Genomic DNA, 21,629 nt, shown 5'->3' with positions numbered 1-21,629 from the left:
CCCCCATATAAACCGATCACCAGATTTGACCTCCGGAGCCTCTTGGAAGACCAAAATTTATCTGATTCAGTTGAAATTTGGTACGTGATGTTAATATATGGCCTCAAACACCCACGCAAAAATTGGTCGATATTGGTCCATAATTATATATAGGCCCCATATAAACCGATGCCCAGATTTGACCTCCGGAGCACATTGGAAGAGCAAAATTCTTCCCATTCGGTTGAAATTTGGTACATGATGTTAGTATAGGGTATCCAACAACCATGCAGGAATTGGTTCCTATCAGTCCATAATAATATATAGCTCCCATATAAACCGATCCCCAGATTTGACCTCCGGTGCCTTTTGGAGAAGCAAAATTCATCCGATCTGGTTGAAATTTGGTAGTATATGATATTTAACAACCATGTGAGTTGAAATTTGTGGATGACAGTCTTTCGTAGAAGTTTCTACGCAATCCATGGTGGAGGGTACATAAGATTCCGCCTGGCCGAACTTACGGCCGTATATACTTGTTTAATTTAAAATAGCTTCATATCACTTTTAACTTGTGGTTTGTAAACAAAATTGTTTAGTGTGTCAATACTTATGTGTGTCAATGTATAATCAAAAGGCTTTAAATACAGGCTAAGTCTTATTTAAAGGATCTTGCGTCTTTGGTTAAAAAAAATAATTAAACATTTGTACTCTGAAGTATCTGCTATAATTTTTTTATTCTTATAGAACCTACATTTACATCTACATAGGTTCCTAAAATTTAATTTTTGATTTCTTTAAATCAAATGTGTTTTTCTTTACTTTAAGGAAATGTTGCCTTATTTCAAAGACACACGACGTCAACGGACGTACACAAATTTCTAAAATTCCTAAATTTAACAAAAGATTTTTTCTGAGACATAGATTATAAACTTTCTTTTCATTAAAATTTCATTAATTTAAAGAAATTTGTCCTCACTATTGAGCAAATTGCGTGTCTTAAAATTTAGGTTGCATAATCTTTCATATTAAGTCAATACTTTTTTCAGTGAAGGTATAGCCCCAATATAAACAGACCCCTTGATTTGATATCCGGAGTTTCTTGAAAGAGCAAATTATAGCCGATCCGAATGAAATTTGGAACGTTAGTGTATACTCCCTAAAAATCACACAAAATTATACATATTGGCCAATATATATAATTATAGCTCCCATATAAACCGGTCTCCAGATTTGACTTTCGGCGCCTCTTAGTGGATTAAATTCCATCCGATCTGGTTGAAATTTGGCATCTATATAAACCCCAAGATTTGAAGTTTCATTGAAGAACAAATTTCGTCCGATAAGGTACAAATCAGAAGACAATGTTACAATCTTTTAAGATGCCATACCACACAGAAAAAAATATCACCAAAATATTTCTAATTAAAAAGTTGATTGAAGTTGAAATTTTATTAATTAATTGATACAATTAACTTTTTAATCAAAATATAAACATTAAGTTAATTAAGGCAATGATTGAAAATTTTAAAATTTTTAATTCAAATAACTAATTGATACAATTAACTTTTTAATCAAACTTGAAAGACTAAGTCTATTAAAAACTAATTGAATCTTTTTTTAACTAAAAATTAATTTCAAACAATCAATTTTTTAATCAAACTAAAAACACTACCATAAGTCAGTTAAGAAAGTGATTGAAAATAGTTACGTTTTTAATGAAAAATTAATAGAGTTATGCAATCAACATCAATTAAATTTTTAATTGAATCAATATAAAAAAATAATTAAAATTTTCGAATGAAATCAATTGATTTTTAATACAAGTATTTTTTTAATTTCCAATTAAAACTGTGATTGATACTATCATTTTCGTTATTGAAGACATTTCAATTAAAAAATTAATTGGATCAATTAATTTCGTGATTGAATCAGAAAAAAAAATTTTTCTATGTATCGGCAATTGTTACTAGTTATATTTTATTTTTAAAGTCTTTCGTTGTCTCAATTTGAATATCAAATTGCATCAATAATACGTAGCTCTTTCCATTAGTGCTCCTGTTCTGGCTTATCATTTGAACTAAAATTCACAGCATTAAATTAAAAAATTGGCTAATTTGTGATGTATTTGATTGTTCTTGGAATTTGACTTTGTTCTACACCATTTGGGTGTGGTTCGTAGAGTTTTGCATTAAACTAAAAAAAATGTTATATTATCAGCATCAAGTACTCTACACATTGATCAACACAAAAACATTCTTTAAGTATTAAAAAAGCACAGTAGATGCCGAAAAATATGTATAAAAACCATGGAGTTAGTTTTTATTATTCCCACAAGTCATTGGCTTTTGCCAAGAAAAAAAAAAGATGAAAGAACCTGTGTAAAACCCATATCAATCATTCATTTCCGAGATTCTATGGAATTTTTTTTTAAGTACTTTTTGTTTTTATTGCTATTTATTTGACTATAGTTTAATGGAATTCAAGGCTATGAATTGATTTGGGATTAAAAAAAAAATAAGAAAAGAAAAAACTTCCAACATCAAGTGCTGGAAAAGAATAAAACAAAAACACAAAACCGGTACAAACTCCCAAATGCTAAAAGCTTTTTTAAAAAAAAAGTATGAAAATGTATGAAGCCAGGAAAGACACACACACAAAGGCTTTGGCATATGCCAAATAATTTATTGAAATAATGAACTAAAACCCATGCGGATATTAATTGTATTACAAACAAACTTCGTTTGTTCTTTCTAAAATTAGACAATTTGTATTCTAGTTCTACACAAAGACCATTATGAGGATGTTTGGAATTTCTATTTTTTTTTGTTACTGGCTTGATAGCTTCGATTATTAAAATCTCCAAAATGATCTCGTTGTTCTATACTATTACCTCGATAACCTTGTTTATTGTAAATTTATATCCGGCTCTAAGTTACCTGTTGTAAATGTTAGACAAATGCCTTTCACTTTCTTTGTCAAGATATTGAATTATTGTTAGTGTTAAAAACTAATTAGTGTTAACACTTTATTGGAATTTCTCAAATTTGTAAACGTTGTGACTTTGTTCTTCATGTGACAATAGTTTATTAATGCCCAAATTTGTTTTCATGATACCAATTTTTTTTCTATACAATAAAAACTTCAATAATAATAAAGGCGATGATTTATATTTTTTCATTAAATTAAAGTCATACTGGTTTACATTTGTCTACATTAGATTTTATTTAAAAGTTTTATTTTTTAGAATCTATTAAAAATTTAAATTAAAGAACAAAACCAGCAATAACAAAACAAAACGAATGAAAAAAGAAGAAGCACGCTCAAAATAAACCCAGCCAAATGAGGAATGTGGTAATTCCGAAACGTGCGTCCATCCAACCATCTTGCAGTCTATAGGGCTTTGCCCAAATAAATTTGACAAACATTCTTTTCCTCTGTTGGTTAAGCTACACTTGTAGTTTAGTCAATACATGGTTTTAAGCTGAAATCAAACACAACAAATAAAATTGTTTATATAATATTATACTTAGGCCTTACCGAACATACCCCTAGAGGACTATTGTGAATGATGAAATCTTCGATAAGTTTTTAAAATATAGAGTCACCTTGTGATACAAAAATGAAACCGTTAGATATCCCAACATTAATGTGTTAACATAATCATAGCGCTAGGCGATAGGCTAACCCTTGTAGAAAATGTAATTTTTAAAGAACATTTTATCAAATTTTATTTCTATAGAAAATGTTGTAAAAATTTTATTTCTATAGAAAATTTTCTGAAGATTTTATTTGTATAGAAAATTTTGTCAAAGAATATTTGAATTAGAATATTTGGTCTAAATTTTATTTTTATAGAAAAGTTTGTCACAATTTTATTTGTATAGAAAATTTTGTCAAAATTTTATTTATATAGAAAAATTTGTCAAAATTTCAATTCTATAGAAAATTTTGTCAAAATTTTATTTCTACTGAAAATGTTATCAAAATTTTATTTCTATAGAAAATTTTGTCAAAATTTTATTTCTATAGAAAATTTTGTCAACATTTTATTTCTATAGAAAATTTTGTAAAAATTTTATTTATATAGAAAATTTTGTCAAAATTTTATTTTTATAGAAAATTTTGTCAAAATTTTATTTCTGTAGAAAATTTTGTCAAAATTTTATTTCTATAGAAAATTTTGTCAAAATTTTATCTTTATAGAAAATTTTGTCAAAATTTTATTTCTATAGAAAATTTTGTCAAAATTTTATTTTTATAGAAAATTTTGTAAAATTGTATTTCTACAGAATTTTTTTTTTTTTTAAATTTTATTTCTATAGAAAATTTTCTCAAGATTTTATTTCTATAGAAAATTTTCTCAAGATTTTATTTCTATAGAAAATTTTGTCAAAATTTTATTTCTATAGAAAATTTTGTCAAAATTTTATTTCTATAGAACATTTTGTCAAAATTTTATTTCTATAGAACATTTTGTCAAAATTTTATTTCTATAGAAAATTTTGTCAAGATTTTATTTCTATGGAAAATTTTCTCAAGATTTTATTTCTACACAGAAAAAAATTTCCGTAGTTAAACTAACGCCAAATTTAACTTATTTTTATTGCAAAAAATTATTTGTTTGTAGTTAAATTTTATTATTTTTTGCGAAATTTTCCACAGTCCAATGAAATTTTCGTTTTTTTTCAGTATGTCTCAAACATTTTATGAACTAAACGCGAGTATAAAGTTCTATGACCCTACACATAAGTTAATTTGTAACTAAAACAAATGAAAATTTTCGTACGGTTCCCAAAAATAGTAAGAATGAACTACTGTATGGTTAAAATGGTCATGATTTGGCGCCAATGATTTTCTTATTTACTTTTAGTTAATTTTTTCTTCAATGAGAGGGAGTAATTTCGAGAACAACAGTTAAAACGTACAACATGGCACTAAATTTTCCTGGTTTTAACAACACTTCGTGGAAATCTCAAAACATGGAGTACAAAATAGTTCAATTTTCGCGCTAAGTAGTTCATTCTTCCTATAAAACAGTTTACTTTTTTTTTCGGTGTATAGAAAATGTTGTCAAAATTTTATTTCTATAGAAAATTTTGTCAAAATTTTATTTTTATAGAAAATTTTGTGAACATTTTATTTCTATAGAAAATTTTGTCGAATTTTATTTCTACAGAAAATTTTCTCAAAATTTTATGTCTATAGAAACTTTTCTCAAAATTTTATTTCTATAGAAACTTTTCTCAAAATTTTATGTCTATAGAAACTTTTCTCAAAATTTTATTTCTATAGAAACTTTTCTCAAAATTTTATTTCTATAGAAAATTTTGTCAAATTTTATTTCTATAGAAAATTTTGTCAAAATTTTATTTCTATAGAACATTTTGTCAAAATTTTATTTCTATAGAAAATTTTCTCAAGATTTTATTTCTATAGAAAATTTTATCAACATTTTATTTCTATAGAAAATTTTGTCAAAATTTTATTTCTATAGAAAATTTTGTCTAAATGTTATTTCTATAGAAAATTTTGTGAATATTTTATTTCTATAGAAAATCTTGCCAAAATTTTATTTCTATAGAAAATTTTGTCAAAATTTTATTTCTATAGAAAATTTTGTCAAATTTTATTTCTATAGAAAATTTTGTCACAATTTTATTTATATATAAAATTTTGTCACAATTTTATTTGTATAGAAAATTTTGTCAAAATTTTATTTATATAGAAAAATTTGTCAAATTTTCATTTCTATAGAAAATTTTGTCAAAATTTTATTTCTATCGAAAATTTTGTCAAAATTTTATTTCTATCGAAAATTTTGTCAAAAATTTATTTCTATAGAAGATCTTGCCAAAATTTTATTTCTATAGAAACTGTTCTCAAAATTTTATTTCTATAGAAAATTTTGTCAAAATTTTATTTCTATAGAAAATTTTGTCAAAATTTTATTTCTATAGAAAATTTTGTCAAAATATCATTTCTATAGAAAATTTTGTCAAAATTTTATTTCTACAGAAAATTTTGTCAAAATTTTATTTCTACAGAAAATTTGTTTAAAATTTTATTTCTATAGAAAATTTTGTCAAAATTTCAATGCTATAGATCATTTTCTCAAAATTTTATTTCTATAGAAAATTTTGTCACAATTTTATTTCTATAGAAAATTTTGTCAAAATTTCATTTCTATAGAAATTTTTGTCAAAATTTTATTTTTATAAAGGGTGGTTAAAATTTCAAGGGCCGATGTTGATTTTGAATATAACACAAACTATTTAGGAAATTATTGTAATTTTAGTTTATTATGATATATTGGTATTACTCAATTATGTATGGAACAAAATATCGGCCAAATTGGCGCCGCGACCTCGGTGGCACACCTCCATCCGATGGTCCAAATTTTCGATGACACTAAGGCATAATGGAGGTTCTATGCCGTTAATGTGCCGAATTATCTTTACTTTCAAATAACCCCAAAGAAAAAAGTCCAACGGTATCAAATCACATGATCTTGGCGGCCAATTGACATCGCCATTACGTGAGATAACACGGCCATTGAATTTGTTGCACAAAAGAGCCATTGTTTCGTTAGCTGTGTAGCAAGTGGCACCGTCCTGCTGAAACCACATATCGTCCACATCCATATCTTCCAATTTGGGCCATAAAAAGTTCGTTATCATCTCACGATAGTGAACACCATTCACAGTAACTGCCAGACCGACCTCATTTTGGAAAAAATACGGCCCGATGATGCCGCCAGCCAGCCAGGTGAAAATGTGCCTCATCACAGAAGATGATTTTCTTCGAAAATTTATCATCCACTGTTGCCATTTCTTGGAACAATTTTATTTCTATCGAAAATTTTGTCAAAATTTTATTTTTATAGAAAATTTTGTCAAAATTTTATTTCTATAGAAACTTTTCTCAAAATTTTATTTCTATAGAAAATTTTGCCCAAATTTTATTTCTATAGACGATTTTGCCAAAATTTTATTTCTATAGAAAATTTTCTCAAAATTTTATTTCTATTGAAAATAATGTCAAAATTGTTTTTCTAAAGAAAGTTATGTTAAAATATTATTTCTATAGAAAATTATGTCAAATTTTATTTCTATAGAAAATTTTGTCAAAATTATATTTCTGTAGAATATTTTGTCAAAATTGTATTTCTATAGAAAATGTTGTCAAAATTTTATATCTATAAAAAATTTGTCAAAATTTCTTTTCTATAGAAAATAAAATTTTATTTCTATAGAAAATTTTGTAAAATTTTATTTCTATAGAAAATTTTGTCAATTTTTTTTCTATAGGAACCGTACGGGAAATTGGTGCAAATTGCCACTGACAGACCAATCACAGGACTGGTATCGGTGATCCAGTTTGTCGCAGTTTTTAAATGGAGATAATTTAATGATTTCCATACTCGCTTGATATAAAAATCTTATTGGATCTACACATTTAATGAAGAAGAATTACCAGAATAACCTATTGTTCAACATTTTTCATTTCTGGTGCGTTTCGGATAACCAAACTGAAACCGATTTCTAAGAGTTTGTCCGAGACTGGTTCATGAGAACCTGTCTATGGAGTGCTACTACTAAAATGCCCCAGGACGTGTCCTTAGGAACGAGTCCAAGGCGTGTCCTAAAGTGTACATTTACCCCGTCAATGACAAACCTATGTTAAAGTGACCGGTCTGGTCCATGCACACCTGTACCGGTCCTGTGATTGATCCATTTCCCGTAGGGAAATGTTGTCAAAATTTTATTTCTATAGAACATTTTGTCAAAGTTGTATTTTTTATATAATTGTACTTTATTGTAGTTTTCATACTTCTTGTAGCCTCAGTGCCACAAGGGCATTATTTCTACAGAAAAATTTGTTAAAATTTTACATAACTAGGTGACGCAGTTGCACAACAAGGTGACATCGCTGTATAATTTTTGTTTGTAATTTTTAAATCTTTTAAAAACACCAAATCGATCTAATTTGGCACCAACAGTGCATAATAAAACCGATTTAATCAAATACTACCCAGGTACTGATTTTATTACCAAAAACTTCATGCAACTTCATAGGACTTTCAGACACAGTAATGTTAGAGTTGCCTCACAAAACCACAAAAAATATTGTTTTTTTTACAAAAATTCCAATAATATAGGATGACTATGGTTCTGTTTATTTGACATTTCGATTCAATTTGTTAGCAATTAACCGTGATTAGCTTATAATAGTAATAGTTTCATCATGCCTAATAGGGACCTAGTTTTTAAAAGGCAAACAATTTTAAAACCAAAAAATTGTTTTTATTTTATATTTATATTAAATTCTTCTTGCCTATACCATTCACTCAAGTTCTCACAAACCATTTTGTGAAATGTCATTGTAATGAGAAATCTGACAGCAGCTGTTACTATCACTAATTGTTAATTTATTGACACTTAGCATCTACTAAATTAGCACAAATTAATAATCAGTCTGCGAGAGAAAAAATATATAAACAAAACGAGAGCAAAATAAATAAAACACTTACTTTTTTAATTATAATTTGTATAATGATTATCTGATTGATGCAGGCAGATAGAATACAATGCATGCATTTAAGTGAAAAAAATTCAAGATTTTCTTAATAGCTTTCAAACTGTTGTCTGTAGCATGATTAATCATTAAATTTGTATAGAATATTAGTTATTATGTATGAGTCAAATACTTTCAATTTGGTTAATTAACTGATACAATTTTTTTTAAACTCTGTAGTTATATTGAGGTAATTTTTTTAATAAGCATTTTTTATATAGATTAAAAAAAAAATTCTTAATGGGGACAAATGTTACAATTTTATGTTTTTTATCTTTATTTTTAGTTTTACAAAATGCTGCCGGTGCTATCTAAACTAAGCGGCTATTACAGCGCATATGTATTGGGTGTATTGACCATTGGCTATATTCTCGGTGAATTAGGTCATTATCTGATTGGTGTCACCTCTAAGCAAACAGCTATTGAATTGGAATATGGTGATATATCATGTCAACAGAATAATACAATGTTCTCCAGAGCTGAGGTACCTCAACAGTGTTCTGCTATTAAAGATGAACCAAGGTAAGGTGTTATAAACATCTTCTTCTTCTTTAGCTTATATCTCCTAAACTAAGTATTGCGGAGCTAATAGGAGCTCTACCCCAAAAATCAAAAATTTCATTAAAATCCTGAAAAGATCTAAATATTTATATGAAAAACTTCGTATGCTTACATCTCCTAAACTAAACATTGTAGAGCGAAACGGAGATTAATTCGTGGACACCCCCAAAAGATTAAAAATTCCATCTAAATTTTATTTCTAAAGAAAATTTTGCCAAAATTTTATTTCTATAGAAAATTTTGTCAAGACTTTATTTCTATAAAAATAAAAAATTTCATCAAAATCCTGAAAAGATCTAAATATTTATATGAAAAACTTCGTATGCTTACATCTCCTAAACTAAACATTAAAGAGCGAAAAGGAGATTAATTCGTGGACACCCCCAAAAATTGCATCCAAATTTTATTTCTATAAAAAATTTTGTCAAAATTTTATTTCTATAGAAAATTTTGTCAAAATTTTATTTCTATAGAAAATTTTGTCAAAATTTTATTTCTATAGAAAATTTTGTCAAAATTTTATTTCTATAGAAATAAAATCAAAAAAATCTAAATCGAAAAAATTTAAATTTGTTTTTATGAAAAATTTCTTGTGCTCATATCTCCTAAACGGAGATATCAAAACATCGTAGATTAAATGCCAAAAAATCGAAAATTCCATCTAAATTTTTGTATGAAAGGCTTCTTCGTGATCACCTCCAAAAAAATCGATAAATTCATTCATCCAAATTTTGAAAAAATCTAAACTTTTGATTTAAAAGCTTATTTTGCTCTTTTTTTCAAACTAAGCATTGTAGAGCGAAAATGGGGTTAATTCGTGATCACCCACCTAAAATCGAAAATTTCATCAAAATCCTGAAAAACTTCGAATTTTTATGTGAAAAACTTCTTTTGCTGATTTCTCCTAGGTTAGGTTAGGTGGCAGCCCGATATATCAGGCTCACTTAGACTATTCAGTCCATTGTGATACCACAGTGGTCAACCTTTCTCTTATCACTGAGTGCTGCCCGATTCCATCTTAAGCTCAATGACAAGGGACCTCCTTTTTATAGCCGAGCCCGAACGGCGTTCCACATTGCAGTGAAACCACTTAGAGAAGCTTTGAAACACTCAGAAATGTCACCAGCATTACTGAGGTGGGATAATCCACCGCTGAAAAACTTTTTGGTGTTCGGTTGAAGCAGGAATCGAATCCACGACCTTGTGTATGCAAGGCGGGCATGCTAAGCATTGCACCACGGTGTCTCCCTGATTTCTCCTAAACTAAGCGTCATAGAGCGAAAAGGAGATTCTTCGTAATCACACAAAAAAAATCGAAAATTTCATCGAAATCCTGAAAAACTGGAAATTTTTATATGAAAAACCTTTTATGCTCATATCTCCTAAACTAAGCATCGTAGAGCGAAAGGAAGTTTCGTTCGTGATCACCCCCCAAAAAATCGAAAATTCCATCCAAATCCTGAAAAAAAAATTTATGTGGAAAAATTCTTTTGCTCACATCTCCTAAACTAAGCGAGCGATTACCGAAAATTTCACACAAATCCTGAAAAACTGGAAATTTTTATAGGAACAACTTCTTTTGTTCATATCTTCTAAACTAAATGTCGTACTGCGAAAAGGAAGTTAATTCGATCTCAACCCCAAAAAATCGAATCTTCAATCCAAATTTTTATATGCGAGGAGTTTCCTTTTAAGTCATATTTAGTTGACACGTGCTAAGTGTGACGGTGCGGAGTCCTGTTGGAATGTCCATAGTCTGCGGCCGAAATATTTCTTTGTCCAGGGCTTCCATACTGTGGTTAGGACATCTCCGCGATAATATTCGGAATTTGCTTTGAGCCCACGGTCGATGGATATGTCCGTGAAGGGACCATCGGCTTTACGGCGGCTCACACCATTAAATCGGTGGCGCTCAATTTCTGATGGCCAATCGAAGGTTTAAATTTTCAGCTAACTTTTGTAGAAATCCAAATTCAGTAGCTGGGTCTCTTTCGTGCAAGCGATTTTCCAGTCTAATTTCCTTTGGCTATCGATAAGCTCTGAGACTAATTGGAAATTCAATGGTTTTAGTCAAAGTTCATTTTTCAATATTGTATGTTGCATCCGTTTCGGCACTGCGTCTCGAATTTCGATGATATCTGGCCTTCGGTTTTCGGACTTTCTGAAATTGTTACCATTTTTTTCGTCCACTTTTTGGAAGCGATGCAACATTGTTAGTATGAAGCGAGTAGTAATAATAATAAAATACAAACCTTTGACTTGTTTATATGAATACTATATAAAAATCTTAAATATTCATTTATGTTTTATTTTCCAGCTGTCATGCATTGGACCACAATGGAACTACCTATTGTGAATGGAATCGCAATGGCTTGGGTATTGAATACCAGATATTGGCTGGTCCCACTTTTATTTTGGTCTTTACCATTGCTGGTGTTTTTATGGGTCTTGCTGCTGATCGTTTTAATCGTGTCAAAATGTTGACAGTTTGTACCTTGGTATTTGCTGTGGCGATCATTTTACAAGGAACCGTTAAAGAATATTGGCAGTTAGTAATATTGAGAATGATAATGGCTGCTGGGTAAGTAACATAAATTAAAAAAAAAAACACACACCATTTTAATATTATAATTATAGGAAAATTTATAGGAGAAAAAATGAATAAACTCTCAAACAATATGCGTTATATATCTGGAACGTTGAAATGTCCAAAACCGTGATTTTTTTCCCGTAAAATGCATTTTTTTACATCCATGTCGAATTTAAGCATTTTTGCGAGATGCGAGACATTTCCTATAAAATTCATTTCATGCAAATATAAACGGTTTTAATATTGGCACGCACCGCTATTGTCGTTGATAAATTTTTTTTTTCACAATTTCATTTCTCCGATTCACAATAGCAGTTTATTGTGAATTATTACAAAAGCGAAAATAAACTTTTCAACAATGAATATACCTCGTAATATTAAATACATGGCAAAACTATGCTATTGACGTCCAGAAGAAAAAGTCCTCTTGTGCGGCATACCATTTAAAACCGGTCTACATTTTTAGTAAAGCCCGGTATGTACCTCTAACGAAATTTCCGTTACCCATAAGAAATTCATTACTAGATTTGCTAACAAAAATTCAGCAAGGTATTGTTATCAATTGTTTAAATTTTGCTCCCATATAACGATGTTATTGGAACGCAAACGAAATTTCCGCTAATTGGCAGACCGGCTTCAAATAAATGGTTATCTTAGCTAGTCAATGGAGCCACCGTGGTGCAATGGTTAGCATGCCCGCCTTGCATACACAAGGTCGTGGGTTTGATTCCTGCTTCGATCGAACACCAAAAAGTTTTTCAGCGGTGGATATCCCACCTCAGTAATGCTGGTGACATTTCTGAGAGTTTCAAAGCTTCTCTAAGTGGTTTCACTGCAATGTGGAACGCCGTTCGGACTTGGCTATAAAAAGGAGGTCCCTTGTCATTGAGCTTAACATGGAATCGGGCAGCACTCAGTGATAAGAGAGAAAAGTTCACCAATGTGGTATCACAATGGACTGTGGCAGCCTGATACATCGGGCTGCCACCTAACCTAACCTAACCTAGCTAGTCGATAATGACATCGCACAGAGAATTCTTTTACAGTCATTGCAGCCAAATGATAACGGAGGTTTTATTGACAAGTAAACGAAATTTCCGATAGAGGTACATATCGGGCTTAACATACATATATGGGCACCTTTGCTAGTCGATAATGCCATCGCGAATAATACAGCCACCGCTGCCAAATGTGAACAATCGATAGCGGCCGTATTAGTGACACGCAAACGAAAATTCCTCTAAATGACATATCAGTCTTAAAATAAATTGTTCCATTTACGAGTCGATAATGCCATCGAACAGAAAATTCTTTTGCATTCCAATAATACAACCATCTCCGCCAAATGTAAACAGTCGATGAAGGCGGTGTTAGTGATACGCGAACGAAATTTCCACTAAATGGCATATCAGGCTTAAAATAAATGGTTCCATTGCGAGTCGATAATGCAATCGAACAGAAAATTACGTTGCATATCAATAATATGACCATTCCGCTAAATGCATTTCAGACTTAAAATAAATGGTTCCATTGCGAGTCGATAATGCAACTGAATAGAAAATTACGTTGCATATCAATAATATAACCATCGCAGCCAAATGTAAATAATCAATAACGGAGGTGTTAAAATAAATGGTTCCCTTTGCTCGTCGATAATGCCATTAGCTGTAAATTCTTTTGCATGCTAATAATAAAGCTCTTACAGCCTAATGTTAACAATCGGTAAAACGGTCTTATTGACAAACGAAATTTCCACTAGATGGTCATATCGAACTTAAAATAGTTGGTTACCTTTGGTTGTCGATAATGCCGTCGTATTCTGAATGTCAATAATCCATCTACTGCAGCCAAATGTAAACAGTCGATAACTGCATTTGCTCGATTTTCTAGAGAATATTACGACTGATATATACCAGACTTTTCGAAACACTGTTATCGACATGTTAATTCAATTTCCTAGTCATCTGTATCTGTTTATAATATTCTCCAATGATTTTTACACATATTTATTTTCTATTTCTAGTGAATCTGGTTGTAATCCTTTGGCCACCGGCATTATGTCCGACATTTTCCCAGAAGATAAAAGAGCTTTGGTCATGGCCATTTTCAATTGGGGTATTTATGGTGGTTACGGTATTGCCTTCCCAGTGGGTCGTTATATCACACAAGCGAATTTCTTCAATTTGGGATGGAGAGTTTGTTATTTGGGAGCTGGCATATTGGCTGTTCTTATTGCTGTATTGACTGGTGTTACTCTCAAAGAACCCGAAAGGAAATCCATCTCAGACGATTCGATGACCACTAAAGACGGAAAGAAAGCCAATTTGTGGTCAGTGTTGAAAAATCCCGCTATGATTATGTTGATGATTGCCGCATCCATTAGACATTGTGGAGGCATGACATTTGCCTATAATGCCGATTTGTATTATAATCAATATTTCCCTGACACCGATTTGGGTTGGTGGCTCTTCGCTGTCACAATTGGCATTGGTAGTGTTGGTGTGGTTGTTGGAGGTGTAGTTTCAGATAAAATCGTTGCCAAAATGGGTATACGTTCAAGAGCATTTGTATTGGCCATCAGTCAGTTGATTGCAACCTTGCCAGCTTTTGGCTCTGTCTTCTTTGAACCATTGTGGGCCATGATCACCCTGGGAAGTTCATATTTCTTTGCCGAAATGTGGTTTGGCATTGTTTTCGCCATTGTCGTAGAAATTGTGCCATTACATGTGCGCTCATCAACAATTGGAGTCTTCTTGTTTGTCATGAACAACATTGGTGGAAACTTGCCCATTTTGGTTGATCCTGTGGCCAAGGCTATTGGTTATCGTGGATCCATAATGATCTTCTATGCTGGCATGTATGGCATAAGTAAGTATAATATATCCAGGACTGGAAACAAAAATATTCAATTAAAGTGTTTGTCGCTTGATTTTAATTGTTTACCCTTTATCCTTTATAGGTTCTATACTCTTCCTCATTACCTGTTTCATGTTGGAGGGCAAACCCAAGAGCAATGAAGCTGAAAAAGTTGAAAATGGTGGCATGGAAGCCCACACCCGCCACATTCAAGGCCATGATAATTCCGTATTCTCCGCTGATGAACCTCCAGCCTATAATGGCATCAACAAGAAATCTTCAGCTCTAACAAATAATTTGCAGAATAGTCCGGCGCACAAATCTCAAATTCAAGAGAGTAGTCGACTGTAGTATTGTTATCACAAATTATTACTATTGTTTTACCCTTACTGCAAATTGTTATACATCTTAAGTTCGCTTCATTTTTATTGTCGAAAGACATCACACATCATTCCTTTATACTCATAACTAGCCTTAAATCACAAATGATCGAATTTCCTACATTTGTACCTCTATACCTATATACAGCATCCATCCATCCCAGTACTCAGTTAGTACAATCTTCATGTAACAAGTATTACTTGTCATCTAACAAAAATTTAGTCACTAGAAACATAAATTACATAGGATTTCTTCTCTGCTGGTCTAAACAGAGATAGACGAAATACAGTTTGTATATAATTTGTTAAATAAAAAAAAAACAAAATTAAAATAAATAAGATTTTTATACAATATAATAAAAATAATAGATGTGTTTTTTTTGTGCAATGGGGTAGGATAGGTTACATATATTGTGATACCACAGTGGCGAACTTCTCTCTTATCACAGAGTGCTGCCCGATTCCATGTTAAGCTCAATGGCAAGGACCTTCTTTTAATAGGCGAGTCCGAACGGCGATCCGCATTGCAGTGAAACCACTTAGAGAAGCTTTGAAACTCTCCGAAACTATTTTCCTCCGACGTATTTGGTAATTGTGAGTTCTCCCGAAATAAGCCATCGAGCTGATTGATGGATTCCACCATAAACGAATTTTTGAATTGTGTCCGTTTGACATATATAAGACCTCGAAAAGAATAAGCCGTGTGAAGATATTTCTGCCTTTTGAGTTGTAGTGCCTTTTGTAGGATTTTGTAGTTATAGAATGAAAGGTTTTCGTTGTCGTAAAAATACTGGTTCGAATTGAAGCCGACGAGTTGGAGGGATAGGTTGGTTTTCTTTTCACGTTTGTATAGAGCGATAAAATTTTTTCATGTGATGACAGCGGGTGCACATTAATTGTGGTATCATACTTTCTGGCGTTTGTTTTACCATTTTTATACCCACCACCATAGAATGGTGACGGGAGTATAATAAGTTTGTCATTCCGTTTGTAACACATCGAAATATCGATTTCCGACTATATAATAGGTTGGCTGATAAGTCCCCGGTCTGACACATAGATGTCGTCTCTAGTATTAAATGCATATTATTTTTATATAGTATCAACCTTCAAATGATTCGTGTCAAAATTTGACGTCTGTAAGTCAATTAGTTTGTGGGATAAAGCGTCTTTTGTGAAGCAACTTTTGTTATTGTGAATAAAATGAAAAAAAGGAATTTCGTGTTTTGATAAAATACTGTTTTCTGAAAGGAAAAAATACAGTGGAAGCAAAAAATTTGCTTGATAATGAGTTTCCGGACTCTGCCCCAGGGAAATCAACAATAATTGATTGGTATGCAAAATTCAAGCGTGGTGAAATGAGCACGGAGGACGGTGAACGCAGTGGACGCCCGACGAAAACATCAAAAAAATCCACAAAATGATTTTGAATGACCGTAAAATGAAGTTGATCGAGATAGCAGAGGCCTTAAAGATATCAAAGGAACGTGTTGGTCATATCATTCATCAATATTTGGATATGCGGAAGCTCTGTGCAAAATGGGTGCCGCGCGAGCTCACATTTGACCAAAAACAACAACGTGTTGATGATTCTGAGCGGTGTTTGCAGCTGTTAACTCGTAATACACCCGAGTTTTTCCGTCGATATGTTACAATGGAAGAAACATGACTCCATCACTACACTCCTGAGTCCAATCGACAGTCGGCTGAGTGGACAGCGACCGGTGAACCGTCCCCGAAGCGTGGAAAGACTCAAAAGTCCGCTGGCAAAGTAATGGCCTCTGTTCTTTGAGATGCGCATGGAATAATTTTTATCGATTATCTTGAGAAGGGAAAAACCATCAACAGCGACTATTATATGGCGTTATTGGAGCGTTTGAAGGTCGAAATCGCGGCAAAACGGCCCCATATGAAGAAGAAAAAAGTGTTGTTCCACCAAGACAACGCACCGTGCCACAAGTTATTGAGAACGATGTCAAAAATTCATGAATTGGGCTTCGAATTGCTTCCCCACCCACCGTATACTCCAGATCTGGCCCCAGCGACTTTTTCTTGTTCTCAGATCTCAAAAGGATGCTCGAAGGGGAAAAATTTGGCTGCAATGAACAGGTGATCGCCGAAACTGAGGCCTATTTTGAGGCAAAAAATTGGAAGGTCGTTATAATCGTTGTATCGCTCTTGAAGGGAACTATGTAGAATAATAAGAACGAATTTTGACAAAAAATGTGTTTTTCTTTGTTAGACCGGGGACTTATCAGCCAACCTGTTAGTCCTTAGCACAAAGCTGATGTAAGACATGATGTATTAAAGTCTGTTCTAAGAAAGTAACTGACCTAGTCAATAAATGGCCACATCCACCAGTTACAACATGTGAATATAACCTTTTCTTTGGTACAGTCACCCAAAAGTTGTTTTTTCCACTTTTACTCTTCTCCTTGTGATTAGAAACTCATTTCATCTCTATCCAAATCGATATACATTTTGATTTAGAAAGATCATGAAATCGGCTATTATTCATTTTGTCTGCATTATCCATACGATTCCTTTAATACACAAACGGCAATACTACATTTGAGCCGCAGATTGAAAATTCGGATGAACTCTTGAATGAGTGAAAGATGAGATGATGGAACAATATTCACTAGGGCCCTCTGTTATGCATCATTGAACATCTTGGTTTTTGTACTTGCTATGGCATCATTAATCTACTTCATTGCCGCAAGATGGCTTGCTGCAACAAACTTAGGACTGCTCCTACATCTGATTTGACATTTAGATGGCGCTAAAGCAAAATTTAACTGAAGTGTTTTTTATGACAATGGGAGCCACATTGAAAAAGATAGCATTTGAAAAATTATTAAATTTGCCTTTTATATTTTGGGCTTAGAGAACAAAACCCAATATTAATCATCGAAAATCGATTTATTGTTTTTCAAAATATTCCCCTTTAACCCATGTTTGCATGTGTTTGATTCAATTGTCGAAACACTTTTGCCATTCTGATAGAACAAAATATTCCCCTTTAACCCATGTTTGCATGTGTTTGATTCAATTGTCGAAACACTTTTGCCATTCTGATAGAACATGCCATCCAAAACATTCTGAACGCATCAACCGCTTTTTGATGTGTCGAACTTTCAACCGCTGTTTAATTTCGGGCCCATACGCCTAAATCCACCATTGATCAAATGTCACAATATAATAGACGTGTTTCGAAGTACCGTAGTTTTGGGACATTTCTTTCGACCAATCGATACGAGCCTTTTTTTGAGAAATTGATAAATTGTGCGCGATCCATAGCGACCAATTTTTTTAACGGTCAAATGTTCGTGTAATATGCAAGTTGTCTCAATCTCACGATAGGTCACTCGACGATTTTACTATATCTGTTGGCGCACATATGTAATAGGTACTTCAGGAGCAACTGATTTTGGACGACCTTCACGAAATTCGTCTTGGAGTGAACTACACACAATTTTTTTTCTGATTCAATCACGAAATTAATTGATCCAATTAATTTTTTAATTGAAATGCCTTCAATCACAGAAATTATAGTATCAATTAAAAAACAAGTATATACGGCCGTAAGTTCGGCCAGGCCGAAGCTTATGTACCCTCCACCATGGATTGCGTAGAAACTTCTACTGAAGACTGTCATCCACAATCGATTTACGTGGGTTGCGGTAACTTTTGCCGAAGACAAGGTATCTTAAAACTTCATAATACCGTAATATATACCACGTAGTCCATACGTGGTATATATTAAACTTAAAATGGCCGATTAAATACGTATATAATTAAGTTTGACAAAATTTTCTATAGAAATAAAATTTTGACAAAATAAAATTTTGACAACATTTTCTATAGAAGTAAAATTTGGACACAATTTTCTATAGAAATACGATTTTAACAAAATTTTCTATAGAAATAACATTTTGACAAAATTTTCTATAGAAATAAACTTTTTACTAAATTTTCAAAAGATTTTAAATTTTGACAACATTTTTTTATAGAAATAAAATTTTGCCAAAATTTTCTATAGAAATAAAATTTGACAAAATTTTCTATTGGAATAAAATTTCGACAAATTTTGCTAGATTATTTTTGCTCGAGTGGCAAGCATGATTATGAACCGATATGGACCAATTTTTGTGTGATTGGGGATCGGCTATATATAACTATAGACCGATATGGACCAATTTTGGCATGGTTATTAGCGGCCATATATTAACACCACGTTGCAAATTTCAACCGGATCGGATGAATTTTGCTCTTCCAAGTGGCTCTGGAGTTCAAATCTGGGGATCGGTTTATATAGGGACTATATATAATTATGGACTGATATGGACCAATTTGTGAATGGTTCTTAGAGACTATATACTAATATCATGTACCAAATTTCAGCCGGATCGGATGAAATTTTCTTCTCTTAGAGGATCCGCAAATCAAATCTGGGAATCGGTTTATATGGGGGCTATATATAATTATGGACCGATATGGACCAATTTTTGCATGGTTGTTAGAGACCATATACTAACACCACGTACCAAATTTCAACCGGATCGGATGAATTTTGCTCCTCTAAGAGGCTCCGGAGTTCAAACCTGGAGATCGGTTTATATGGGGGCTATATATATAATTATGGACCGATACTAACACCATGTACCAAATTTCAGCCTGATCGGATGAAATTTGCTTCTTTTAGAGCAATCGCAAGCTAAATTTGGGGGTCCGTTTATATGGGGGCTATACGTAAAAGTGGACCGATATGGACCAATTTTTTTAGAGCAATCGCAAGCCAAATTTTGGGGTCCGTTTATATGGGGGCTATACGTAAAAGTGGACCCATATGGACAAATTTTTGCATGGTTGTTAGAGACCATATACTAACACCATGTACCAAATTTCAGCCGGATCGGATGAAATTTGCTTCTCTTAGAGTCCCCGCAAGCCAAATTTGGGGGTCCGTTTATATGGGGGCTATACGTAAAAGTGGACCGATATGGCCCATTTGCAATACCATCCGACCTACATCAATAACAACTACTTGTGCCAAGTTTCAAGTCGATAGCTTGTTTCGTTCGGAAGTTAGCGTGATTTCAACAGACGGACGAACGGACATGCTCAGATCGACTCAGAATTTCACCACGACCCAGAATATATATACTTTATGGGGTCTTAGAGCAATATTTCGATGTGTTACAAACGGAATGACAAAGTTAATATACCCCCATCCCATGGTGGAGGATATAATAATAATTGAAAGACAATTAAAAAATTAATTGATGCTATTAATTTTTGTGATTGATTTTTGTTTCAATTAAAAAATTTAAATCAATTCAATTTTTAATTGAATATTTGTTTAAACCTCAATTAAGACTTTTATTGGAAAAATTTTCGAGAATTTTTTTTTGTACGACTTCTGTTAAATTCACCATGGTTAGGTTAGGTTAAAGTGGCAGCCCAATTAAGATTCAGGCTCACTTAGACTATTCAGTCCATTGTGATACCACATTAACTAAAAGTACCTATTACATATGGGCATTTCTAGTTTTAACCGCTGAACCTTCTCGATTATTTTCTTCTGTTGAATCAACCAGATTGTTCCAAAAACATTAGCAGACTGCTTAAGTTAACGTTTTGCAGGTCCGCCAGTAATCTGAAGCTATATGCCCCTAAAATTTGCTTATGCCTTACACAAAATGCAGGACACTCACACAAGAGGTGTTTTATTGATTCCTTTTCCTCCGCATCATGACAGCTCACAATAGTCAAAATCGCCTATCAGGCAGCGACCCGTTATAGCAGATAACAGGAGTGATATCTGGCGTCTCGAGAACACTAGCATATCTAGTGTGCGGTTTAAGTTTAAATGGGGCCATATTTGCTTGGTGTCGTTACAACCCTTGCAATTTTCCCATCAAACATTTGCCATCATGACAGCCTTCTCCCGCAGTAAGAACTTACAGGTAGCCAGAGACATACCAACAGATTCTGGTTCCCCTGGAATATGAAAGGTAGTTCCTAGCCTTGCTACCTCATCTGCTTCGCAGTTCCCCGGTATGTTCCTATGGCCAGGCACCCATATTAGATGAATATTGTGCTGCTCACCCATCTCATTGAGAGATTTGTGGCAGTCGATGGCCGTTTTCGAGTTGAAGAACACAGAGTCCAAGGATTTTATTGCAGGTTGACTGTCTGACTATATTAATGCCAATATTGCTTGGAGCATTACTTCTCAGCCAATTCACCACTTCTCTTATGGCTAATATTTCAGCCTGAAAAACAAAACAGTGATTAGGTAATCTTTTCGCTATTCGAAGTTCCAGATCTTTAGAATATACTCCAAAACCTACTTGTCCATCCAATTTGGAGACATCAGTGTAGAAATCTGTATATCTTTTATTCCCCGGGGTCCGTGTACACCACGCCTCACTGTTGGGAATTAGAATCTCAAAGTTTTTGTCGAAAAGTGGTCTCGTCAAAGTGTAATCCACTACGTTAGGCACATCTGGCATTATTTTGAGGACCGAACTGTGACCGTAACTTTTTTTCGACCACAGCGATAGCTCGCGCAACCGCACAGCCGTTGTTGCAGCTGACTGTTTGGCCAAAATGTCTAAAGGCAATAGATGCAGTATGACATTAAGGGAATTTTTTCCTGTCTTGCTGAATGCACCTGAGAT

The 21,629-nt window shown here is 32.7% G+C and overlaps 1 protein-coding gene across 1 annotated transcript in view; it reads left to right on the top strand.

Annotated features, from left to right (window-relative positions):
* The window catches only part of LOC142228759 (D-xylose transporter), a 50,490-nt gene extending 35,181 nt beyond the window's left edge, over positions 1-15,309 (top strand). The window contains exons 2-5 of the mRNA XM_075299269.1: positions 8,843-9,078; positions 11,435-11,698; positions 13,731-14,575; positions 14,667-15,309. Of these exons, the coding sequence (XP_075155384.1) occupies positions 8,852-9,078; positions 11,435-11,698; positions 13,731-14,575; positions 14,667-14,914 (1,584 nt within the window). The 5' untranslated portion in view covers positions 8,843-8,851 and the 3' untranslated portion in view covers positions 14,915-15,309. The remainder of the gene's footprint in view (positions 1-8,842; positions 9,079-11,434; positions 11,699-13,730; positions 14,576-14,666) is intronic.
* Positions 15,310-21,629: the final 6,320 nt, after the last annotated feature.

This window comes from Haematobia irritans, chromosome 3 (assembly GCF_050003625.1).
Source record: "Haematobia irritans isolate KBUSLIRL chromosome 3, ASM5000362v1, whole genome shotgun sequence".
Taxonomy (NCBI): Eukaryota; Metazoa; Arthropoda; class Insecta; order Diptera; family Muscidae; genus Haematobia; species Haematobia irritans.
The sequence above is the reverse complement of the archived record's forward strand: the minus strand, read 5'-3'. Positions and strand labels throughout refer to the sequence as shown.